This window comes from Callorhinus ursinus, unplaced genomic scaffold, assembly GCF_003265705.2.
Source record: "Callorhinus ursinus isolate GAN/ISIS: 27379988/994484 unplaced genomic scaffold, GSC_fseal_2.0 scaffold2, whole genome shotgun sequence".
Lineage (NCBI taxonomy): Eukaryota > Metazoa > Chordata > Mammalia > Carnivora > Otariidae > Callorhinus > Callorhinus ursinus.
Window position 1 is genome coordinate 21,444,106 of NW_027397064.1, and position 26,773 is coordinate 21,470,878.

Here is a 26,773-nt window from a genome sequence, read left to right on the forward strand (position 1 = left end):
GCAAACTTCAATATTTTAGGGAAAATGCAATAAATTTAGTTCTGAGTGCAATTTAAATAGAGGAGCTTAAATTCCTTTAGTTAGAAAACTGTTGAATTTTTTGATATAGTTGTTGAAATGGGATGGGATGAAAGGCAGAGCATGGTAGTGATTGACCTGCTGGGCCCAAGGGAAGGGAATTGTAGTCCGCCACAGGGAATTCCAGACCATCTGCTGGGGGTGGAACTTTTAAAACATTTTACCGGTAGAGCCACTCTGGATATACAAATTAAATCTTCTGAAGAAGAAGGACAGATTCTCCTGCTCTGCCTATAGTTTTGTATGTTAACTAGTAGTCACTTATTGAAGTATAGATTCACGGGGTCACATTCACCGATGAACACAAAATTAAGTAGGGAAAATTACATTAAAGGGAATAATCAAATGTTCTTGTAATTAGGCTTATGAGTAAATTGGTGTGACAATTCTTTTTGCTCTAATTATGTGATTCGGGGATAATATATGATGCATTAGACATTATTCCTATATGTAAAACAATCTCTAGAAAACTCATGCTGTTTATCATACATGTAATTTTTCAAAATTTTTAAATCACAGGCAAGCTTAGACTGACTACAACTAATCATGACTAGAAAGAAATGTATAATTTTATATCAATATGTTGATATTCTTTAAAATAATTTTGTACTGTAAAAACTATTTAAATGAGACTTCTTTGTATTGGAACACCACTTACCTAAATGACTATATGTTCTGAGAAGTGACATCATTTCTTATAAAAGTAGTAAATAGGGGCACCTGGGTGGTTCAGTTAAGCATCTGCCTTCGGCTCAGGTCATGATCCCTGAGTCCCAGATTGAGCCCTGCAGGGGGGGCTCCCTGCTCAGCAGGGAGTCTGTTTCTCCCTCTCCCTCTGCTCCTCCCTTCTACCCCCCACTCATGCTAACTCCTTCAAATAAATAAAATCTTTAAAAATTTTTTTAAATAAAATTAAAAGTACTAAATACATTTTGAACTATTTTTGGTAGCCATATGCTCAAAACAAACATGGAAAGTCTGAAAGGTGTATTAAATTTAAAATATTTTAAGATTGGTAGTATAAAGGAAATTTAATAATGTGACAGCAAAATCTGTCCTGTGTCCTCTTAAATGCCTCTTGAGTTCTGACTTGCAGGATTTTTTGATATTTCCTAATCAAAGAATATTTACTGATTAACTTCTCCACTAAGAATTGTGCCAAGTGATATGGGGTTAAAAAAAAAAAGTTAAGGTACTACTCAGCTAAAAATTGTACTACACATCATCGCTGGGGTATTTTTGTATAAATAAACATTCTGGAATCCTAAAATGGCCTCAACCATCCCACGGTTAATGACAACAATTTAAGTTAACAGTTCTCTATTAGATGCAAAGTGTTCCAACCACTTCATCTAATCCTAGTCCAGCCCGTGTGTCCTGCTACTCCACTATCCCACACAACTACCACCTCAGGAACTTGGACTTTGCTGTGGCCTCTACTTGAGTTCTCTTCCTTAAGATCATTTCAAAGTTTTCTTTTCTTTTTTTTTTTTAAGATTTTATTTATTTATTTGAGAAGAGTGTGTGCACAGGTGGGGGGAGGGGCAGAGGGCAAGGGAGAAGCAGGCTCCCCCCTGAGCAGGGAGCCCCACATGGGGCTCCGTGCTAGGACCCTGGGATCAGGACCTGAGCTGAAGGCAGATGCTTAACGGATGGAGCCACCCAGGCGCCCCTCATTGCATGGTGTTCTCAAATGTCATTCTCACAGAGTCCTCCCTGACCCATTCCATTATAAAACCCAATCCCCACCTCATTACTCTTTTTACCCTAATTGATTATGGTTAGATAACACGTATTATTCTTGAGACTATTGTTTACTTGTTTATTGTTTTTGGTATTTACCAGAATATAAAGTCCATAAGAATAGGACTTGACATCGTTCATTGCTGAACACTCAATATTTAGAGCAGTGCCCAGGACATAGGAGGTGCTCAGCAGAGTTGTCACGTAGAAATTTCATTGAATTTTTCATATATGTCCCAAATTTTTAAGCCGTCCAAAGGATGTATACATTGAAAAACAAATTATTAGTTTTATAGTCAAAGAGGAAGTATTAAGAAGTACGACATAACAATGCTTCTAATTTTCATGGAACTATCAAGAAAATTACAAATGCATGAAATCATCACTATTCAACTGTAGAAGTTACTGAAGGTTAAACTTTGAGGGCAGAGTGATATAATATTAAATGTACTATTTCTTTGTCATTTACTGTGTTAAATTTCTAAGAACAAAACAAAGCAGAAACACAGGGAGAAAACCTCTAAAAATTCATTACATTTAGAAAATAATTTTCCAATAAATTTTTGAATGTCTGCTTATACAACTCCTTTTTTCCCCTTTTATTTTTAAGTGTCATATTTTTCTATCAGAAGTTATTTTCTTTGCAAAGTGTTAAGATTTAGTTTAAGAATATCATATAGCATTAGATTAGTTTAAAAATATTAAGTTAATTTTTGAATATTAGGAGCAGGGAAATAATTCAAATGTCATATAAAATAAAAATGGCATGCTACGTGTCCCTTAATTTTCTATTCTGCTGTTGTTTCCAATTTGCCCAGGTAGAGAGAATGTGCTTTAGTGTTTTTTACCACACATCTAAAAGTTTTGACTTATGCATCATCTAGGTGCAGTAATGAATAAGAACTGACATCAAATATCAATATTATTGGCCCAGCTAAATGGTAATTGACATCAAATTGGATTGCTAAAGAAGTAAACAAAATTGAAATTTTTTTGGCGTATAAGTACTGCCTGACATCATTTGTCCTTCAGAGGATCAATGGCTGCATGACCTAAATGTTGTTTGTATTTCTTTATATAAAATGGCCAGAGGCCGATACAAAGTACTTTTTGTTTGAGCTTGGATAACAAAAATCAGAAAATAAGAAATTGAGCTTCTTTTGCTAAGATGGATTGAGGGTATATATATATTTTTAAATAGGCAATGCAGGTATTAGTTTATTTCCTGATTTAAAGAAAAGATAATGTGAATTAATGCACTTATGTCCACATACTGGCAACTTAAGGAAAAGCAATTAATCTATATCAGATCAAATTTAAAACTCTTAACTACCTAATTACTAAAAGGTTTCATTTTTTAAAAAGATTTTATTTATTTATTTGAGAGAGAGAGGGAGAACAAGCAGTGGGGAGGAGCAGAGGGAGAAAGAGAGAGAAGTAGACTCCCTACTGAGCAGGGAACCCGACTGTGGGGCTCAATCCCAGGACCCAGAGATCATGACCTGAGTTGAAACAGATGCTTAACTGACTGAGCCACCCAGGCACTCCTAAATGGTATGTTTTGATATAAAAAAAAACTATTGAGATTTATATCCATTTTTTTTTTTTTTTAGTAGTATTCAGCTCAAGTTTAGTACAGTGCATAGTTTCTTATTTGGAATAGTTTCAGAATTCCATTTTCTTATATCTGTTAAAGTACAAAATATGTATTGCAGATTTATGTTTATAACATTGATGTTATGTTACATACAACTAAATTATGGGATATAAGAAATTCATCTTACATATTTATGTGTGTGTATTCTTTTATTTACTTCCACTTATTTGAATGCAAATGCTAAGAGGAACATTAGCTTCATGAAGAAGAAGGAGGAGAAGGAGAAGAGAAGAAGAAGAAGAAGAAGAAGGAGAAGGAGAAGGAGAAGAAGGAGAAGAAGGAGGAGAAGAAGAAGAAGGAGGAGGAGGAGGAGAAGAAGGAGGAGGAGAAGGAGGAGGAGGAGGAGGAGGAGGAGGAGAAGGAGAGGGAGAAGGAGAAGAAGAAGGAGAAGAAGAAGAAGAAAAGAAGAAGAAAAAGGAGGAGGAGGAGGAGAAGGAGCCACAGCAGCACTGGGGAGGAGGAGGGGGGAGGCAGTGGTAGGAATGGGAGTGGGAGTGGTAGCATTTTCTAGTTTCCAGGCACTAGGTTAAATACATTACACATATTATCTAATACTCACTGTTCTTTTTATCATTAATTTTCACAAAATAACTGAATGATTGCTAAAGATTATATATCTTGTGAATGGCAAAACCAGGATCCAAAAGTATAATTGAAATTTTATAATCTTCCAGTGCTCCAAAGTGACAGGACACTATGATTTTATAGAAGCTTTCTAAGGAGCAGTTAATCTATCCTGATAATTAAATAAGTTTCACTTTATATTTATGGCTTGTGGTTTAATATCCACAGAACTTGGAAGGCCAATAACGTTGAAATAAATAAGATGCAATGATACAATGCTATAATGAAATCCTTGTACTTTTCATTTGTTCAGAACTCTGCTTTCATTCATCACATTTTTGAACATTAAGTGTATAAAATAAACTATACTGGATGTTAGAGATATTAAGTCAAATAAGATTTTAAAATGTTCTTTTTTTAAATTTCTTTTCACTGTATTCCAATTTTGAAAGATTTTTTTTTTTTTAATGAACTGACAAAAAGCCCCAAGACAATGGTGAACTATGACTGATCCTCTACCTTCTGCCTTGGGAGAAGAGGGTGACACTGACAAAGATGCTAAGAGATGGGTAAATGTTAGGATTAAGGGAAAGCAAGAGTTTCATTTTTAGCATGTTAAAATAAGACAAAATAAGACAACTTATAGATATTTAGGCTGAGAAGCAAAATAGCTAATGAAGAATCTAATAATAATGAGCAGAATGGGACTTACTTGGAAATCATCAAATGTAGGCAAAATTAGAAGTCATAGAATTGTATGAAATGATATAAGGAGAAAATTTGCTAAAAAAACAAGATTGAAGGTTGAATCTTGACACTTTTAATATTTAGCAGTCAAGTGGTAAAGAAGGATCCAGCATAGTAGATTGAGAAGCAATGACCATGGAGATTTCACTTCTTAGGATTCAAGAAGAATGTTTTCAGTGAATAAAGTCTGATAATAATGGAGATATAACCATTGGATGTAACAATATGAAAACTAGGAGCAATTTCAGTGGAGTTTTTGACTTGGAGTTTATACCTGAATGGCTGAGGAAAAGATGATATTAGAGATTTCAGGGCAACATGTAGGAATAAGATAATGAAAAAAATAACACTGCCATTCAAACTTCAAAGAAATTATGGATTAAGGAGTTAAAAAAAATAAATTAACATATATCTAAACTCAAAAAAAAAAAAAACCCAATGAAACAAAGACAGGCAAATTTGAAAAGAACCCAACAGAAATTCTATAGATGATAAATGTAGTAACAGAAATATAAAAGCTCAATAGAGCAAGATGGCAGAGGAGTTGGAGACCTAAATTTCATCTGGTCCCAGGAATTCAGCTAGATAGGGATCAAACCATTCTGAACACCTATGAACTCAACAGGAGATAGAAGAAAAGAATAGCAGCAACTCTCTGAACAAAAAAGCTACCACTTTCTGGAAGGTAGGACCCACGGAGAAGTGAATCTGAGGCGATATTCTGGAAGATAGACTGGGGGGGAGGGAGCCTTTGTCAGCCACTACTGGCAAGTGATAGAGCAGCGGAACACAAAATCGGAACTTTTAGAAGTCCGCTCCGCTGAGGGACTTCACCCCAGTGGCTAAACAGGGGGTGGAACATTCGCTGGAACAGTGTGGTCTCAGGACCCTCGGGGTCACAGAAAGACCACGGGTGCCTGAGTGCAGCTGAGCTCCCAGGTACTGGAGCGGAGAAGCTGGCTGCAAAGACAGAGCCAAGGAGTGGGTTCTCACCTCGGGGTTGACATAAACCGTGATCTGCGGCACAGTCGGGCCACTGCTCTTCCAGCAGGGACCCAACAAACGGCAGATCCAGGGAGACTCTCCTTCCTCCCCTGGGAGGAGCGGTGCAGGAGTGCACCGCAGGGATCTGCTGGGTTTGGAGACACCACACAGGGTCGGGTGCCAGAGATAGAGACGCTTGGTCACAGGCCGCATGAGCATGGAGTGCTGCCAGAGACTGGGAGACCAGGGAGACAGGAGTGATTGACTGCTTGGCTCACTGAGGAGTGGGGCCCCGAGTTCTTGGCTCCTCTGGGGTGGAGACGGAGAGGCCGCCATTTTCACTCTCATCCTCCAAAGCTGTATGGAAAGATTGCAGGGAACAAAAGTTCCTGAGAGCAAACCCGAGCAGATTACTTAGCCCGCCCTGGCAAGGGTGGGGCAATTCCGCCTCCAGCAAAGACATTTGAGAACCACGGCACCAGGCCCCTCCCCCAGAAGATCAGCAAGAACCACGTTTACCCATCAATGAGAACAGCAAAACCCCAGTGCTAGAGGAATACAGCACATAGAATTCATGGCTTTTTCCCCCTGATTCTTCAGTCTTTCAAAGTTAATTTTTTTAATTTCCTTTTTTTTCTGAATTTTTCTTTTTCCCTTCTTCAACCAACATCTTATCAATCTCTTTTTTAAAAATCTTTTTTATTTTTCATTTTTAGAGTCATATTCTATCCCTTCATAGTAGTTAACCTTATTTTTGGTATGTATATAAATTGTTCTCTCTTTAAAATTTTGGGAAACAGTTTCTTCTAACAGACCAAAATATACCCTAAATCTCTAGTGTATGGCTTTGTTCTAGTCCCCTGCCTTATCACAGTCTCTCCCTTTTCCTTTTTTTAAATTTCTCTTCTTTCTTTTTTCAACCAACTTCTTATCTTATCAATTCCTTTTACAGAATCTTTTATAATTTTCATCTTTACATTCATATTCCATCCCTTCTTCATATTTACCCTTATTTTTGTACATATATAAGCTTTTCTTTCTTTAAAATTTTGGGAAGCAGTTTCTTCTAACAGACCAAAATACACTCAAAATCTAATGTAAGGCACTGATCTATTCACCAACCTGATCATATTCTTTTTTTTATCTTTCTCTTTTCCGTTTTTTTTTTTTGCTTTTTTCTTTCTTTCCCTTTCTTTCCCCCCGGTTTCAGGTCTCTTCTGATTTGTTTAGTGTATATTTTTCTGGGGTCGTTGTTTACCCTGTTAGCATTTTGTTCTCTCATTCATCTACTCTCCTCTGGACAAAATGACAAGACTGAAAAAAACCACCTCAAAGAAAAAGAACAAGAGGCAGTACTGACTGCCAGGGACATAATCAATACAGACATTAGTAAGATGTCGGAGCTAGAGTTCAGAATGAAGATTATAAAGATACTAGCTAGGCTTGAAAAAAGCATGGAAGATATTAGAGAAACCCTTTCTGGAGAAATAAAAGAACTAAAATCTAATCAAGTTGAAAACAAAAAGGCTGTTAATGAGGTGTGATAAAAAATGGACACTCTGACTGCCAGGATAAATGAGGCAGAAGACAGAAGTGATACCATAAGATGAAACAATATTAGAATAATTGGAATCCCAGAAGAAGAAGAAAGAGAGAGAGGGGCAGAAGGTATATTGGAGCAAATTATAGCAGAGAACATACCTAATTTGGAGAAGGAAACAGGCATCAAAATCCAGGAGGCACAGAGAAACCCCCTCAAAATCAATAAAAATAGGTCAACACCCCGACAACTAGTAGTAAAACTTATGAGTCTCAGAGACAAAGAGAAAATCCTGAAAGCAGCTCGGGACAAGAGATCTGTAACCTAAAATGGTAGAAACATTAGATTGGCAGCAGACCTATCCACAGAGACCTGGCAGGCCAGAAAGGACTGGCATGATATATTCAGAGCACTAAATGAGAAAAATATGCAGCCAAGAATACTATATCCAGCTAGGCTGTCATTGAAAATAGAAGGAGAGATTAAAAGCTTGTAGGACAAACATAAGCTAAAAGAATTTGCGAACACCAAACCAGCCCTCCAAGAAATATTGAAAGGGGTCCTCTAAGCAAAGAGAGAGCCTAAAAGTAACACAGACCAGAAAGAAACAGAGACAATATACAGTAACAGTCACCTTACAGGCAATAAAATGGCACTAAATTCATATCTTTCAATAGTTACCCTGAAGGTAAATTGGCTAAGTGCCCCAATCAAAAGACACAAGCTTTCAGATTGGATAAAAAAAACAAGAACCATCAATATGCTGTCTGCAAGAGACTCATTTTAGACCCAAAGACGCCTCCAGATGGAAAGTGAGGGGGTGGAAAACAATTTACCATGTTAATGGACACCAAAAGAAAGCTGGTGTGGCAATCCTTATATCAGACAAATTAGACTTTAAGTCAAAGACTATAATAAGAGATGAGGAAGTAGGATATAGTTATCCTACTTAAAGGATCTATCCAACATGAAGATCTAACAATTGTAAATATCTATGCCCCAACATGAGAGCAGCCAATTACATAAGCCAATTAATACAAAAGCAAAGAAACACATTGACAACAATATAATAATCGTGGGGGACTTTAACACCCCCCTCACTGAAATGGACAGATCATCTAAGCTAAAGATCAATAAGGAAATAAAGACTTTAAATGACACACTGGACCAAATGGACTTCACAGATATATTCAGAACACTCTATCCCAAAGCAACAAAATACACATTCTTCTCTAGTGCCCATGGAACATTCTCCAGAATAGATCACATCCTAGGTCACAAATCAGGTCTCAACTGGTACCAAAAGATTATGCTTTGAAACTAGAACTCAATCACAAGAGGAAAGTTGGAAAGAACTCAAATAAATGGAGGCTAAAGAGCATCCTACTAAAGAACGAATAGGTCAACCAGGAAATTAAAGAAGAATTAAAAAATTTCATGGAAAGAAATGAAAATGAAAACACAACTGTTCAAAATCTTTGGGATGCAGCAAAGGCAGTCCTAAGAGGAAAGTATATAGCAATACAAGCCTTTCTCAAGAAACAAGAAAGGTCTCAAATACACAACCTAACCCTACACCTAAAGGAGCTGGAGAAGAACAGCAAATAAAGCCTAAACCCAGCAGGAGCAGAGAATAATAAAGATCAGAGCAGAAATCAATGAAACAGAAACCAAAAGAACATTAGAACAGATCAACGAAAGTAGGAGCTGGTTCTTTGAAAGAATTAATAAGATTGATAAACCCTTGGCCAGACTTATCAAAAAGAAAAGAGAAAGGACCCAAATAAATAAAATGAATGAAAGAGGAGAGATTACAACCAACACCAAAGAAATACAAACAATTATAAGAACATATTATGAGCAACTATATGCCAGCAAGTTAGATAATCTGGAAGAAATGGATGCATTCCTAGAGACGTATAAATTACCAAAACTCTACCAGGAAGAAATAGAAAACCTGAACAGACCTATAACCACTAAGGAAATTGAAGCAGTCATCAAAAATGTCCCAACAAACAAGAGCCCAGGGCCAGATGCTTCCCAGGGGAATTCTACCAAACTTTTAAAAAAGAATTAATACCTATTTTTCTGAAACCGTTCCAAAAAATAGAAATGGAAGGAAAACTTCCAAACTCATTTTATGAGGCCACCACTACCTTGATCCCAAAACCAGACAAAGACCCCATCAAAAAGTACTACAGACCAATGTCCCTGATGAACATGGATGCAAAAATTCTCACCAAAATACTAGCTAATAGGATCCAACAGTACATTAAAAGGAATATTCACCACGACCAAGTGGGATTTATTCCTGGGCTTCAAGGTTGGTTCAACATCTGCAAATCAATCAATGTGATACAATACATTAATAAAAGAAAGAACAAGAACCATATGATCCTCTCAATAGATGCAGGAAAAGCTTTTGACAAAGTACAGCATCCTTTCTTGATCAAAACTCTTCAGAGTATAGGGAGAGAGGGTACATACCTCAATATCATAAAAGCCATCTATGAAAAACCCACAGCAAATATCATTCTCAATGGGGAAAAACTGAGAGCTTTCCCCCTAAGGTCAGGAATGTGGCAGGGATGTTCACTATCATCACTGCAATTCAACATAGTATTAGAAGTCCTAGCCACAGCAATCAGACAACAAAAAGAAATAAAAGGCATCTGAATCAGCAAAGAAGTCAAACTCTCACTCTTTGCAGATGATATGATACTTTCTGTGGAAAACCCAAAAGACTCCACCCCAAAACTGCTAGAACTCATACAGGAATTCAGTAAAGTGGCAGGATATAAAATCAATGCACAGAAATCAGTGGCATTGCTATACACCAACAACAAGACAGAAGAAAGAGAAATTAAGGAGTTGATCCCATTTACAATTGCACCCAAAACCATAAGATACCTAGGAATAAATCTAACCAAAGAGGCAAAAGATCTGTACTCAGAAAACTATAAAATACTCATGAAAGAAATTGAGGAGGACACAAAGAAATGGAAAAACCTTCCATGCTCATGGATCGGAAGAACAAATATTGTGAAGATGTCAATGCTACCTAGAGCAATCTACACATTTAATGCAATCCCTATCAAAATACCATCCACTTTTTCCAAAGAACTGGAACAAATATTACTAAAATTTGTATGAAAAGACCAGAAAAGACCCCGAATAGCCAGAGGAATGTTGAAAAAGAAAAGCAAAGCTGGTGGCATCACAATCCTGTACTTCAAGCTCTATTACAAAGCTGTCATCATCAAGACAGTACGGTACTGGCACAGAAACAGACACATCGACCAATGGAACATAATAGAGAGCCCAGAAATGGACCCTCAACTCTATGGTCAACTAATCTTCGACAAAGAATGAAAGAATGTCCAATGGAAAAAAGACAGTCTCTTCAACAATTGGTGTTGGGAAAATTGAACAGCCACATGCAGAAGAATGAAACTGGACCGTTTCCTTACACCACACACAAAAATAGACTCCAAATGGTTGAAAGACCTAAATGTGAGACAGGAGTCCATCAAAATCCTAAAGGAGAACACAGGCAGCAACCTCTTTGACCTCAGTTGCAGCAATTCTTCCTAGAAACATTGCCAAGGGCAAGGGAAGCAGGGGCAAAAATGAACTATTGAGACTTCATCAGGATAAAAAGCTTTTGCACAGCAAAAGAAACAGTCAACAAAATCAAAAGACAACCGACAGAATGGGAGAAGATATTTGTAAATGACATATCTATAAGATAAAGGGCTAGTATCCAAAATCTATAAAGAACTTATCAAACTCAACACCCAAAGAACAAATAATCCAATCAAGAAATGGGCAGAAGACATGAACAGACATTTTTCCAAAGAAGACATCCAAATGGCCAACAGACACATGAAAAAGTGTTCAACATCGCTTGGCATCAGGGAAATCTAAATCAAAACCTCAATGAGATACCACCTCACACCAGTCAGAATGGCTAAAATTAACAAGTCAGGAAACGACAGATGTTGGAGGGGACGCAGAGAAAGGGCAACCCTCCTACACTGTTGGTGGGAATGCAAGCTGGTGCAGTCACTCTTGAAAATATTATGAAGGTTCCTCAAAAAGTTGAAACTAGAGCTACCATACTACCCAGGAATTGCACTACTGGGTATTTACCCCAAAGATACAAATGTAGTGATCTGAAGGGGTATGTGCACCCTGATGTTTATATCAGCACTGTGCACAATAGCCAAACTGTGGAAAGAGCCAAGATGTCCATCGACAGATGAATGGATAAAGAAGACGTGATACACACACACACACACACACAGACACACACACACACACACAATGGAATATTATGCAGCCATCAAAAGGAATGAAATCTTGCCATTTGCAACAACATAGATGGAAATGGAGGGTATTATGCTGAGTGAAATAAGTCAATCAGAGGAAGACATGTATCATATGATCTCACTGATATGAGGAATTCTTAATCTTGGGAAACAAACTGAGGATTGCTGGAATGGTGGGGGGTGGGAGGGATGGGGTGGCTGGATGATAGACATTGGTGGAGGGTATTTGCTATGGTGAACATTGTCAATTGTGTCTGACTGTTGAATCACAGACCTGTACCTCTGAAGCAAATAATACATTATATGTTAAAAAAAAAAAAGAAGAAGAAGAAGATAGTAGGAAGGGAAAAATGAAGGGGGGGGTTGGAGGGGGAGATGAACCATGAGAGACTATGGACTCTGAGAATCAAACAGGGTTCTAGAGGGGAGGGGGTTGGGGGGATGGGTCAGACTGCTTATGGGTATTAAAGAGGGCACATATTGAATGGAGCACTTTGTGTTATATGCAAACAATGAATCACGGAACACTACATCAAAAACTAATGATGTAATGTATGGTGATTAACATAACATAATAAAATAAAATGGGAAAAAACTCAATAAAAAATTACATAGTAAACTAGATTCAGCCAAATAAAATTTAGTGAATTATAAAAGAGATCTAAAGAAGTCCAGCAGAATTCAGCATAGAGAACTAAAGCATGGGAAATATAAAGACAAGCTAATTAACTTGGGGAACTAAACAAAAGGTTTCAACCTAAGGATAAAAGGAGAGTCTAAAGGATAGACTAGAGGGAACTGACAAGAAACAATATTTAAAGAAATAATGGCTGAAGATTTTCTGGGATTGCAGAATACAAGGGTGCTCATACTGAGGACGCACATCAAGTTTTGAAGGAAAAAAGGAGATAAATCCACATGTACACACATCACAAAGATATTGAAAATAAAATATTAAATGTACTAGAAAGTATCAGAGAGAAAAAACAAACAGGTTACCTACATAGGATCAGCTATTAGATTGAGAGCAGACTTTCATGGCAAAAATAAATCCAGAAGAAAATGGAATATCACAATGAAAATAAAATATGCAAAGGCCAAGAAACTTACTGCCTACTAACCCTCACTGAAAGAACTAGTAGAGAGTATTCTTCAGCAAGAAGAAAATGAAACCTTGAAAGAAGGAGAAAAAATAAATAAGCTAATTGTAAACAATGAATTAATAAAAATATATTGGTAGCTCTAATAAATATCAGCTGTTTCAGGGTGGGATCAAAATATAAAATAAAAATAACATGTAATATGGCAAACTGATGTCTAGAAAAAAGTCTGAGTGTTTTAATTTCTTTGTGCTATTCTGGGGAGAATAGCAGTATTATTTAATTGTAGACATTTTAGAGAAATAAAATGTGTGCATATTTAAAATGTAAGAGTAACAAATTCTGACAGACAAAAAGGAAGAAAACAAGCAAATTCCATAATAGAATAAACCAAATAAGATAGTAAAAGTAAACCTAAATATATTAATAATTATAACAAATGTAGACCAATTAACTTCAGCTATTAAATAGCCTCAGATTTTATTAAAAACACAAATTAAAACAGTATAAACTGATTATAAGAGAAATAAAATGAAACCATAAAAAGGAAGGAAATTGGAGGATGATAAAAGATACATTGTGTAAATATGATCAAAATAAGTCAAATAAAGCAAAATGTTTTAATTGTGTCAAACAGGGCTATTTTACATAAGTCTTTAAGGAAGTTTTCATGAAGCAGATATGACTCATGAATTTACATGCATCTAACAACTGAGTCTCAATAAAGCAAAATGGCATTTGAAAATAGAATATATAAAAATCTGTAAATGATTTCTTTTTAATTGAAAATTAAAAATCCATAAGAATGCTGGGAGTTTTAATATTTTTCATAATATAAAATTTTAAACAGACAAAAAATCATGTTTTTGTATGATTTGCAGTTATAGTTACAGCAATCTTTATCTAAAATATACAGCTATGTGTCCCAAACAAGAACACACATTTTTTTCTAAGCCTCCATAGGACATTTTAAAAATGATCATGCACAAGGCAACAAACAAGTCCTACCAAATCTCCAAAACTGACATCATGCAGATATTTTTTTCTGACAATAATGTAATCAAATTATAAATCAGCAATTCAAAGAGAGCTCTCAAATTTTCCATGAATATTTCATAGATTTGGTACTAAAAGCAATTTTAAATAAGTCCAAATTTACAAAACAAAAAAACAAGAGTATATTGAGGAAAAGTAAGGAAGGAAGGTAAGGAAAAGACAGAAAGTGATTGAGAGATGAAATTCAAACTTAAAAAACAGACAAATTTGGAACGTGTTTATATATAGATAAAAATAGTCCTGTAGAAAGGGGGAAAAAGAAATAATTGTAATGTAAACTTATGAAGAGAGTGAAAGAAGAATGGGGAATGAAACTTATCTTACAACTAAAATATTAAAACTTCTTAGGAACTGAAAAACTCCTTCTAAGATTACTGACGGTGAGACACTAACAATGAGTGGAGATGCCCATATATTTAGAGATGTAGAAGTAGGAACAAGAGATTTCTTCTCTGAAGGTTTTTATTTTATCACTAAAGAATGAGTCAAGGATATAGGAAGAGAGTTTGTGGAAGAGAGGGAAGTGGGAGCATGAGGATATTTAAGAAGCAGTTGTAAAAGTAATCTAAGTGAATAGAAAAGTGAACACACTAGAGAAATATAATCTAAATGTTAAGTAATAGTGGGGCGCCTGGGTGGTTCAGTTGCTCAAGCATCCAACTCTTGATTTTGGCTCAGTTCATGATCACAGGGTTGGGAGACTGAGCCCTGCACTGGGCGTGCTGGGCATGGAGCCTGCTTGAGATTCTCTCTCTCCCTCTGCCCCTTCCCCCACCTCCTTCTCTCTCTCACTAAAATAAATACATACATACATGCATACATACATACATACATACATACATACGTACAAATGTTAAGTAATAGTGAGTGGTTATTTGTACTTTGGAGTCATAAATTTAAAGTTAATTTAAAGAAAAAAATTTCAGTTTAAAATGGCAACATAGGAAGATTCTGAACTCTCCTCCTCCACAGAACACATCAGATTAAACCTATTAATATAACAATTTCTCCTGAAGAAGAACTGAGTGCTGACTAAACAGTTACTGAGCAACCAAAGACAGAGAGAATGGCAAGATAATAGCAGGAGAGATGGAGACATGTTACAGTTTAAAAGAGTAGCTAGTGGGGACCTGGGTGGCTCAGTCAGTTAAGCATCTGTCTCCGGCTCAGGTCATGATCCCAGGTCCTAGGATTGAGCCTGCATCAGGCTCCCTGCTCAGTGGGGAGTCTGCTTCTCCCTCTGCCCCTTCCCCTGTATATGTTCTCTCTCTCTTTCTCAAAAATAAATAAATAAAAATTTTAAAAAATTTAAAAGAGTAACTAGTATATATAGCCACAGCTCCAGCCAGCCACCAAAAGTCACCAAGCACATACAGCCTGCATGGGGGTCACCATACATAACACAACTTTTTCAATTTTAGGAGAAGTAGCTGTTTTACCTAATCCATAGAAACAAACACAGAAAGTAAAGTAAAATAGGGGAGACAGAGGAATATGCTCCAAAAGAAAGAACAAGGAAAAAAAAAAACTCAGTAAAAGAATTAAATGAAATAGAAATAAGCAATATGCCTGAAAAAGAATTTAAAGTAATAATCACAAAGATACTCACTGGGCTGGAGGAAAGAATGGAAGAGTTCAGTGAGACCTTCAATAAAGAGATAGAAAATATTAAAAAGAATCAGAGCTGAAGAATACAATAACTGAGATAAAACACAGTAGAGGGAATCAACGGTAGATTAGAGGACACAGAAGAACTAGCAATGATTGGGAAGGCAGGGTAATGGAAAGCACAGAAGCTGAACAGCAAAAAAAAAAAAAAAAGAATTTTCAAAAAATGAGGGTAAATTAAGAGATTTCTTGGACAACATCAGACGAACAAACATACACATTATAGGGGTCACAGAAGAGGAAGAGAGAGAGAAAGTTGTGGAAAACTTGAAGAAATAATAACTGAAAACTTCCATAATCTAAGGAGGGAAATAGACATCCAAGTCCAAGAAGTACAGAGAGTTCTAAACAAGATGAACTCCAGTAGGTCAACACACAGCACATAATAATTTAAATGTCAAAAGTGAAAGATAGAGAATCCTAAAAGCATCAAGAGAGAAACAAAAAGTTACCTACAAGGGAAAATCTTATAAGGCTATCAAGCAGAAACTTTGCAAGCCAGAAGGGAGTGCCATGGTATATTCAAAGTGCTGAAGGGAAAAAAACCTACAAACAAGAATACTTTACCCAGTAAGGTTATAATTCAGATTTAAGGGAAAGATAAAGAATTTCCCAGACAAACAAAATATAAAGGAGTTTATCACCACTAAACCAGCCTTATAAGAAATATTAAAGGGAGTTCTTTAAATGGAAAATAAGTGACCATAATTAGACATAAGAAAAATATGAATAAAAATATGTAAAATATGACAAACATATACATAAAATGGGGAAGGGTGTTTCTTTTAGAATGTATTTGACCTTACTTGATTTTCAAATTAATATGAACAGTTATTTACTTAGAATGTTATATATGAACCTCATGGTAACCACAAACCCCAAAAAATAAAAAGAAAGAAAGCCAAACAAAACACTATAGATTCTCATTGATTAAAAAGAAAAAGAATAAAAGAAGAAATACATTAGAGGGAATACAGCTCATTATAATAAAGACCATATATAAAAAACCCACAGCTAACATGATCCTTAATGGTGAAAAACTGAGAGTTTGCCCTTTAAGCTCAGGAAAAAACAAGAATGTCCACTGTCATCACTTTTATTCAACATAGTATTAGAAGTCTTAGCCACAGCAATCAGACAAGAAAAAAGAAGTAAGAGGCATCTGTATTGGTAACGAAGAAGTTAAACTGTCACTATTTGGAGATAACAAGATACAATTCATAGAAAATCCTAAAGATACTACCAAAAACTACTAGAAGTAATAAACAAATTCAGTAAAGTGTCAGGATACAAAATTAATACCCAGAAATCCATAGTGTTTCTATACAGGAACAACAAAGTCACAGAAAGAGAAATTAAAAACAAAACAAAACACCATTTATAATTGCACCAAAAGAATAAAGTACCTAGTCATAAACTTAAGAAGGAGGTAAAAGACCTGTACTCTGAAAACTATAAAACACTAATGAAAGAAATTGAAGATGACGCAAACAAATGGAAAGATATTTCATGCTCATGGATTGGAAGAATATTGTTAAAATGCCCATAATACCCAAAGCAATCTACAGATTCAATGCAATCCCTATCAAAATAACAACAGCATTTTTCACAGAACTAGAATAAATAATACTAAAAGTTGTATGGATCCACCAAAGACTCTGAATAGCCAAAGCAATTCTGAGAAAGAAGAACAAAGCTAGAGATATCACATCCCAGATTTCAAGATATACTACAAACCTGTAGTAATCAAAACAGTACGATACTGACACTTAGATGAATAGAAGAGAATAGAGACCCCAGAAATAAACCCATATTTATATGGTCAATTAATCTATGACAAAGGAGATAAGAATATACAATGGGGAAAAGACAGTCTTTTCAATAAATGGTTCTGGGAAAACTGGAGAGCTACATGTAAAAGAAGGAAACTGGGCTACTTACTCATACCATACACAAAAATAAATTCAAAATGGATTAAAGACCTAAATGAGAGACCTGAAACAATAAAAATTCTAGAAGAGAGCACTGGCAGGAATTTCTCTGACATAAGCCATAGCAACATATTTCTAGATACATCTCCCAAGGCAAGGGAAACAAAAGCAAAAATAGACTATTGGGACTATATGATAATAAGAAGCTTTTGCACAGCATAGGAAACCATCAACAAAACAAAAAAGACAACCTACTGAATCAGAGAAGATATTTGCAAATGATATATCCAAGAAGGGGTTATCCAAAACATATAAAGAATGCATACAATTCAATATCAAAAAAACCCCCAAAAAGACAAAAAACAAAAAACAAAAAACAAACCCACAATCTGATTAAAAAATGGGCAGAAAACTTGAATGGACATTTCTCCAAAGAAGACATACGGATGGCCAACAGACACATGAAAAGATGCTCAACATCACTGATCATCAGGGAAATGCAAATCAAAACCACAATGACATATCACCTTATACCTATTAGAATGCCCAAAATCAAAAAGACGAGAGACATAAGTGTTGGCATGGGTGTGGAGAAAAAGGAACCCTTGTGCAATGTTTAGAAATACTATATGATCCAATGATTCCACCATTGTGTATTTACCCAAGCAAAACCAAAACACTAACTAAAAAAGATATATGCACCTCTATGTTTATTGGGACATTATTTAAAATAGCCAAGACATGGAAGCAACCCAAGTGTCCATCAATAGACAAAAGGATAAGGAAAATGTGGTATATATACATAGTGGAATATTACACAGCCATAAAAAGGATGAGATCATGTCATTTGAGACAACATGGATGGACCTGGAGGGGATTTTGCTAAGTGAAATAAGTAAGACTGGGAAAGCCAAATACCATATGATTCCACTCATAAATGGAATCTAAAAAAAAGTAAACAAACAAAAAGCAGAACTGTAAAGACAGAGAACAAACTGATGGTTGCCAGAGGGGAGGGTGGTGGGGGTTTGGGCAAAATGAGTGAAAGGGAGAGGGAGATATAGGCCTCCAATTATGGAATGTGTAAGACATGGAAATAAAAAGCAGAGCATCAGGAATACAGTCAATAACATTTTAATAGCAATGTAATGGGACAGATGGTAGCTATATTTGTGATGAACATAGCGTAATGTATAAACTTCTCAAATCACTAAGTTGTTCACCTGAAATTAATGTAACATTTTGTGTCAACTATATTCAAATAACAAAAAACAGAAAACAACCAGTTTGATGGTATAGTATTTTAAAATCTCCACATTTTTAAATCTTTTCTATAAAGAATGTAGATTTGCCAAGTATGCTATGTAGAGGAAATGAAATCAAATTGAACTAAAGTCCTTTGCAATGGAATTGATAGAACGATAACTAAAGAACCTAAGCTGGGGTAAAATGCTAAGTGAAGGCAGAAGGGGTGATAAGATGGTGAGTAAGATTTTAACTGATTAGAGCCCTCAGTGAGGGACAAAATTTGTTGTACTCGATTTACTTAAGACGTGGAAAGACAAACAGATACGTTCAGAAAAGTGTGCTTGGAATTGAGATTTTGGACATGATACATTTACAGTTAATGACAAGGTGTTCAGAGTCTGACTTTAGGAATACGTAGCTGAGGAAAAAAAGGGTGGTGGAGAAAATGCAGTCAAGGAAGTGGTCAGAGTGGCGCATGGGCCACATGTATAGAAAAAGACAATGATTTAGGAACTCTAGTCTTCAAAGAATGAGGGAAAGTGGCTGGGAGGTTCTAAGCAGTAAAATTTGTTCCCAGCAGTGAATCTACTTTAGGATTTCAGTGGAATGCTGGTGTAATTTGGAGTTTAATACCTCTCATTTGATCCATGATCCCTCAATCAATTCTGAAAGTCAATTTTTTTCCTTAATGACCTTTAAACCGAAGCTGACTTAGACATGATTTCTGGGGGCACTCCTTATCAAACAACCTGGATCCATAACCTCTGACACCTAAGGGTAGAAAGTGCAGGGAAAGATACCTAGGGATAGAAAATGCAGACTGGACTTAACCTTTTTCCGTACCTTTATGTTTTATTAGTATTTGGCTTTTTGATGTTTTCATTTTGATTTTATGGCCATTTTGATATACAAAATGTGTTATATTTATTTCTGTTATGGATAGACATTCTAAGCCAGCAGGTTTTCCCTTATTACTTAGACGTGCATTCCCAGAGAGTTATGTCTGTCCTCTAATCTGATTTCAATACCCTTCCTATCTCTCACATCCCTCTTGGGGGATGCAACAAGAGCTACTAGAAGGCCTGATGGAATCTCCAGCAGGTCAGACTACTTCCTGGAAAATTAAATGTGGAGGATACTCTGATAGGGATACCTTACTCATTTTCTTGCTATGTGTTTTTACGTAGTTGTTGGTTTGTTTTGTTTTTAATTTATATTGAATTTTCTGTGTCCAGCGATTACTGTCAATTTTTTTAATTTTTGTTTTTGCTTTACAAAATGGACTTAGTAAAGCCCTTTCATAATTCCTTAAAATGTTTCATTAACTGTTTACTTTAAAAAAAGAAGTTTTAAATAAGTATCTATTTCCAATGGGAAGATTAGTCAGAAATAAAGATATCAGAATCCTAATAATACAACATAGAATTACAATTCAATTTACATAGCTTTTTAGGACCATACAAAACCATTATATGTTGTATATTTGCTTCTGTGATTCTTGGTTGCTAGCTAGATAACACTGAATTTTACATTTGTGATTTCTGCTTACAAATCTAAAATTGTAGAACTTTCCTAAATTATGTTTACATAAATAGCTAAATGCATTTTTAACTAGTAATGCAACTTGAAGTCATTTCCCTAAAGCATCAAATAATTAGCAAGTCTAATTCTAAATATTCAAATTTCTGCCTGCTATATATGCACTGTATAATGCATTTATTATGACAGCTTTGTTTGATAGTTTGTTTGAATGTGAACTGTGTCACAATGCCACGTCCTTGAGTAAAAGTCTGTGCTCTTTCAGTCACTGCTACCTCCTAATCTCTTGACATTCTTTGGCAAGTATGTGAAATAAAAGTTTTCAAAACAATTAACATATGTGACCAAAAATTTCACCCGTGTCAGTTATCATCATAAAATATAATTTCCTTAATAGTTATTAAACATTTACAGCAAAGAAGAGATAAGCTAATGGAAGCATTTAAATGGGGCCTGAGGATGTTGATTTGGAATAGTGTGGTAATAGTCCTTTGGTATGGACAAAGTGTATAAACAAAAACAGGTTAGCCACTTTGATGTTGGACACCTGGACCTCATATACATCATCTTGCCTTTTAACTATATGTACTTAACGTATGTGTCCCTTGATTGCTAAATGAATAAATTTAATTTGGCTAATTTTATATTTATTAATTTTATTATTTGGGATGTTAAATGGCATGTCTTTTTTAGCTATGTTATTGCTTACCAAAATAAACTGCCTGACTCACAAAATAATTTATTTCATTTTAGTTTCCATTGAATTTTCTTAGGGTATGTGAAACTATAAGCCATTTAATAGATTTTTAGCATAAATATCCTATATCATATGGGTTCACAGTGCTTAAATGGCTCTATACTCTGCTAAAAATAAAATTTTACTTGGTACCTAGAAACAAGCCATAATATATTGGCTCAACAAAGTCAATTAAATGGAAATTACTTAATAAGATGAATTTGTTAAAATATAATTGTAGTTGAGCCAATCACTAACATTCCAGGTGTCAATCACAATGCCACCAGTACAATTTTAGTTGCAGCAAATAACATTCCTTTAGAAGAAATACTTTTTAGTGAACATTTTTCTTCTGCCTAAAAGAATAGTAATAGCATGATAGTATCAGAATTTTGACAATGCTGTCATTTTGAAGTTAGAGGTAGGTAATCTATCAGATTGATTTTTTAGCTAATTGGGAAAGAAGAGGGGTATGGAATTAAGATTTACACTCTACTGGGAATTTAGAGACAAATTAAAATGTTAGGTATAATTAAATCATAGAGTTTGAAAGGACTTGAGAGGTCATCTATCAGTCAAATAGCTTTCATCTGAGAAAGAACAAACTTAAATCATCCTTCCATGAGTATTATCTGTACCGTTTTAAAGACAACCTCAATTAGCTTAGTGACTCAAAGCAGTGTTTAATAATCTTCATAGTTGGTAAAATCATCCTGATATCTGAATACCTCAAGCTGTGGATAAACACTTCTGCTATGTCATCAGTTTATTTGGAAAAAGATATATTTGAAACCTTTCAATGAGTAATTGAAAAGCTGTCAAATCAAGGTTGCTCTGTTTTAACCTGAAGAAAGTCTATTTTTCTTTGATGGCTTTTTTATTCTTGGGTTTCCTTTCAAGCATTTTCATTATTTTTATGATTCTACATTAATATTTACAAGTTTATATCCCATTTACTTTCTTGAGCCCACATTAGACAAGATGCTTTTAAAAATGTGTTTAAGTGGAGTTAAAGATAGAATTCCTCATTGTTCCTACCACTGTATATTGTGTGTGTTTTTTAAACTTCTACAACCCAAACTATCTATATATTTTTTCCATTGTCATAATTAATTCTGGAATTTGTTCTCCTTGCCCTGTTAACTTACCATTTTCTCCTGGTACTTTGTTTCAGTAAAATTAACTTGTATATATGAAATATTAAAAGTATTTATTGGGAGAACTGAACTCACCCTAGGAGTGAAGGTGGCATCATTGATAGAATGCATGTGACCATAAAGTGACTGCTCACAGTTACCCTAGGAAGACAAAGCAGAAATAAAATCAAATAAATTCCATTCAATATGTGAAAGAAATCAAAAGGTAATTAATTTTATTTGTTTTAAAGTATTGCGTTAAGTTTCCTTATATCAAGACAGTGTTCCTCTCAACTTTTCTTCCTTAGGGATTTCTCCCAACCCTGGCAGATATCTTAGCCTCTATGCAGACTAGGTTGGAAGTATGACAGAGTTAATACCCCTTCCTCCATATACCTTGACAAATGGGGGATGGGAATTAGTGATTAATGCCTGAAAATCTGATCCTTTAGAGCTGAGCTGTCCAAACGAGTAGTCACTAGCCAGCCATTTATATGACTATTTACACTTAAATTAATTGAAATTAAATAAAATTATGGGTGATAATTTTATTTATGAGCCACTGGGTGGCTCAGTTGGTTAAGCAACTGCCTTCGGCTCAGGTCATGATCCTGGAGTCCCGGGATCGAGTCCCGCATCAGGTTCCCTGCTTGGCGGGGAGTCTGCTTCTCCCTCTGACCCTCCCCTCTCTCATGTGCTCTCTCTCTCTCTCTCTCTCTCTCTCTCTCATTCTCTCTCTCAAATAAATAAATAAAATCTTTAAAAAAATAAATAAAATTAAAATTAAAAACTCATTTCCTCAGTCATACTAGCCATATTCCAGGTGGCTATTATAGCAGACAATGTGGACGTAGAACATTTCCATCATCAAGAAAGTCCTATTGGACAGTGCTGTTTAAAGGAATGCTTCTAAGGCTGTGTGTTCTACAATTATTCATCAGAGAATCCTCAGCAGGATTTAGCCTTAGTTGCCCACAGGGCAAATGGATCAAGAATGTATCCTTTATTGGGTCTTGCTCTCTTCTTTAGCTCACTCCTTGCTTCTTCACTTCTACTTCCTGGGACAGCAACCAAATAAACTGCTTATACCCCTCAACCCCCACAAAAAAGGTATTGCTTTAGTCCAATAATAAAGTTAATACATTCTCATGATTGAAAATACTAGCTTTTGCTATCAGCTACCATTCAGAATCAGTCAAGGCTATGTTGGTAAGTGTGTCATCACTGCTTGTCTGTGCACTGGAACTCTAGTATCCTCACTTTTACACTATTGAGCTGGTGGTGAAATTTCACCATATGACTCCATCTTGCAATTAGCATAGTTTTCAAGCCATGGGGCCAAGTAGTGAAGCCCTTATAGAGGGTGCTTGTTTGCAGCACATCATTGCCATCACTGCTGGGGATGTGGGGTTCTTTTTTTGTTTGTTTTAGATTATGAGATCATGTTTTAATTCCTGAGTTTCCACAGTTTGGCATTAATATCATTATATGTATAAAAATGTTATAAAACATTTTTAACACAAACTAAGCATTTGTTTTATGAAAACTATATTTCACATCTACCCATTCTGGTCATCTTTTCCAAATAATAACTAAAATTAAAATTAACTACAAAAATTTCCAAATTTCAGTTTAAATTATTTCAAGCAAATTGGGCTCATAACACATTACACAGGGGCTTTAAATGTGGGGACTTTTCATTTTGACACCAATGTTCAAAGGGCATTCTTAATTATCTTAGGGAAATAACACAAATTTTGTAGAAGAACCAGAGAGAGTTATATCTGGAATATTGTTTGTAGATTCTTGTTATGGGCTAAATTTCAGATTTAATTCAACAATGTATTCATTCAACAAATATTTTTGAGCAATTAATCTATGTCAGGCACAATTCTAGGTGCTTAGGATCTGTCAGTGAATAAAACAAAGAACTGTGTCTCCATCAACCTTACTTTATAAGGGGAGAGGGTGGAAATAGATATTTTAGAAAGGTATAAAGTGTGTTAGAAGATCATAAGTATTGTGAAAAGAAGAAAAGTCAGACAGGGTAAGGGGTATTATGAGTTTTGGGATTGAGGGGCTAAGGGCAAACCAAATTATCAAGTAGAATGATATGGTTTGACTACACTCAAAAAGTAAGGTTTGAACAAGGATTGAAGCAAGCCAAGAAGACATCTGGAGAAAAAAACTATTCCAGGAAGAAAGAAAAGGTAGAGCAAATGTCTCAAAGATCAGAGTTTACCTGGTGTGTTTCTACAATAGCAAGGAAGCCAATGTGGATGGAGACAAATAAATGAGAAGTAGAGTAGGCTTGCTAAAACGCTTCATCTACTCTGATTACTTAGTCCTAAACCATTACGGCTGGAGGAAAGATTACATAAAAGATTACAAAATGAGATCGGAAAGATAGAGGATCATCAGCATGTCTCCTCACTGTTATAGGACATTCATGGAATAGTTTGGAACTAAGCAAAGTTGGAAAGGTTTTATAACTAAGCTCTATTGAGTCCTCACTATCGCCATTGTGTTCAGCAAGTTAAACTTCAAATATTTATTTACAGAATTAATACATGCTGTTAATCCCTTTTCACAGAATGCAAAATTTCCCCACAGGAATTTAAATTTCACAAAAATATGTTGAAATACTTTGGCACTCTTTCAGGATCTCCCCTACCCATGTTATTCTGGTTCACTATCTTGACGCTGCTACAACTTTAAACCAATTATGCTGAGAACTTCAAATCCTCTAAATCACCAAAGTAGAAATAAATTACTTACAAAGCCAAAAAGGCAAAGTGTAAGATATTATAAGTTTTCATATATTATCTTAGGAACTTTTATAGTCAATTTTCTTTTAGAATTAATATCATATATAGTTGTATAATATTACACCTGCATAGTGAGTGCTAATATTTAAAAAAATATATATTTAAATTAGCAAAATGTTTTTTTGCATTATAAAAGTTTTACATTTGGTGCTCTGCTAAAGTGAGAATCTCTAAACTCTTTGATTAATTGTTAAGGAAAATGGAGTTTTCTGATTCAAATCCTGAATGCCAAGTTTTAATTCAAAGTGGAATCTCTAAGGCACTCTTGAAAAGCCCTGGAAATATGGGGCTATAATGGAAATGCTGACGGACCACATTTGTGCTGCTATAACAAAACCTGACTTGAAGATAAATGTTTCATGAATTAAGAAAAGTTAAAAAAAGCTTTTCTATCCAGCTTTGTTCCCAAGATAAAAGTGAATCTACTCTTTTTGTGGTACAGGGAATATGTGGGTTACTAATATTCTAGTCTGCAAACAGCCTTAATCAAAAGCAATACCCAAACCAGGATGTTAAAATTTGGAATATCTTCTTTGGTGAATTCTTGTCAGGATTGTTTTCTTTCAAAGAAGTGGAAAGAAAATGTAAAAGAGGGAAGAGTCTTATAAGAAAAAACCCATGTGACCCAATATGTCATTGCTCCAGTATTTGATTCTCTCAGAGAAGCTACGTGCAGTGATGATTGCTATCACTGGTCCTGGGAATAGAAACGTCTGGGACTTAGTTCTTGGATCTGCTACCTGATAGCTGTGGGACCTTAAACAAATTGCTTCACTTCGCTGTGTGTCATTTGCCTCATTTAGTTCTCAAAACAATCCTAGAGGTTAAATACCATTACCCTGAGTAATTGGAATTTAACCTCTAGGTTTGTTTTGAGAATTGAATTGGAAGATGCATGTGAAATGTTGGTGGCATGCCTAGCACAAAGTAAGAGCTTAACAAACATTAGCTCTTAAGCTGCAACATAAACCACGGAAATGCTGATGACTTCCAGGCCATTTCTGCCCTTAGCTCTCTCTTTCTTTAAAGAGCCCAGTAAAGAGAAGTAGAGGCATCAGTGCTGCTCTCTCTGCTTGTCCATCAGATTCACTCCCTCTGTGGCACTGCCCTAAGTCTGTGCCCTGCTTCCTACCAATCACATCACCGTGGGCACACAAGCCCTCTGGCGTCTGGTTGGATTCAGCCAGAGGGAAGCACCAGCAGGATATGAAAAAGCAGAAAGATACAGAGGGCAGATAAATGACTACTTGAGCTCCCTTCCTGTTCAGCTGTGATTTTGTCAGTGGTCCTGTTTTCTACCTAATCCCACTCATGTTATGTGGGCCCTCTCCCAAGGCTACAGCTCCGCCGTATCCAGTAATGTTCTCCTTCCCTTGCCCCTTCAGGCTTCCCATTGTTGCTAGCCCTTGGGTGCCGTGTTTGTTCCCTTAACACCATTCACATCTCTGTAAACATTCGACTTGGGTTTACTTCGTGTGTCATCTGTTTCCTGCTGGTGATAGGGCATGTCAGACAGAATATGCAAAAGACCTTTTGACTTACTACTTCTCAACTGCCTATCTTTACACTTGCCAAGTCTTTCCCTCTAAGTAAATGGCACTACCAGTTGCTCAAACAAACAAAAAAACCTTAGGCAATAACACATCTGAGAATTAGAATACTTCTCCTTCTACCCCCACCCCTACACATCCCTCATCCAGCACATCAGCTTTTTCTTCAACATAAAGCCCTACTATGCCCACCTCTGTCCCTTTTTTACCATTACTACTCTGTGCAGGAAATCAGCCATCATACTGAGCCCAAAGACAGTAGGAGCATCCTTATTGGTCTCCTTGCTTCTACTCTCACCCACTGCCCATCTATTCCTCTCATAGCCAGTAGAGTGAT

At 35.8% G+C, this 26,773-nt stretch overlaps 1 protein-coding gene across 5 annotated transcripts in view; it reads right to left on the reverse strand.

Moving 5' to 3' along the window:
• SPAG16 (sperm associated antigen 16) overlaps positions 1-26,773 on the reverse strand; it is a 952,656-nt gene that overhangs the window by 282,425 nt on the left and 643,458 nt on the right. For all 5 annotated transcript variants that reach the window (XR_012374325.1, XM_073879053.1, XM_025892134.2 and 2 more), the window contains one exon: positions 22,155-22,220. Coding sequence is in view for 4 of the 5 variants with exons in the window: in XM_073879053.1 (XP_073735154.1) it covers positions 22,155-22,220 (66 nt within the window). In the remaining variant the exon portion in view is untranslated. The remainder of the gene's footprint in view (positions 1-22,154; positions 22,221-26,773) is intronic.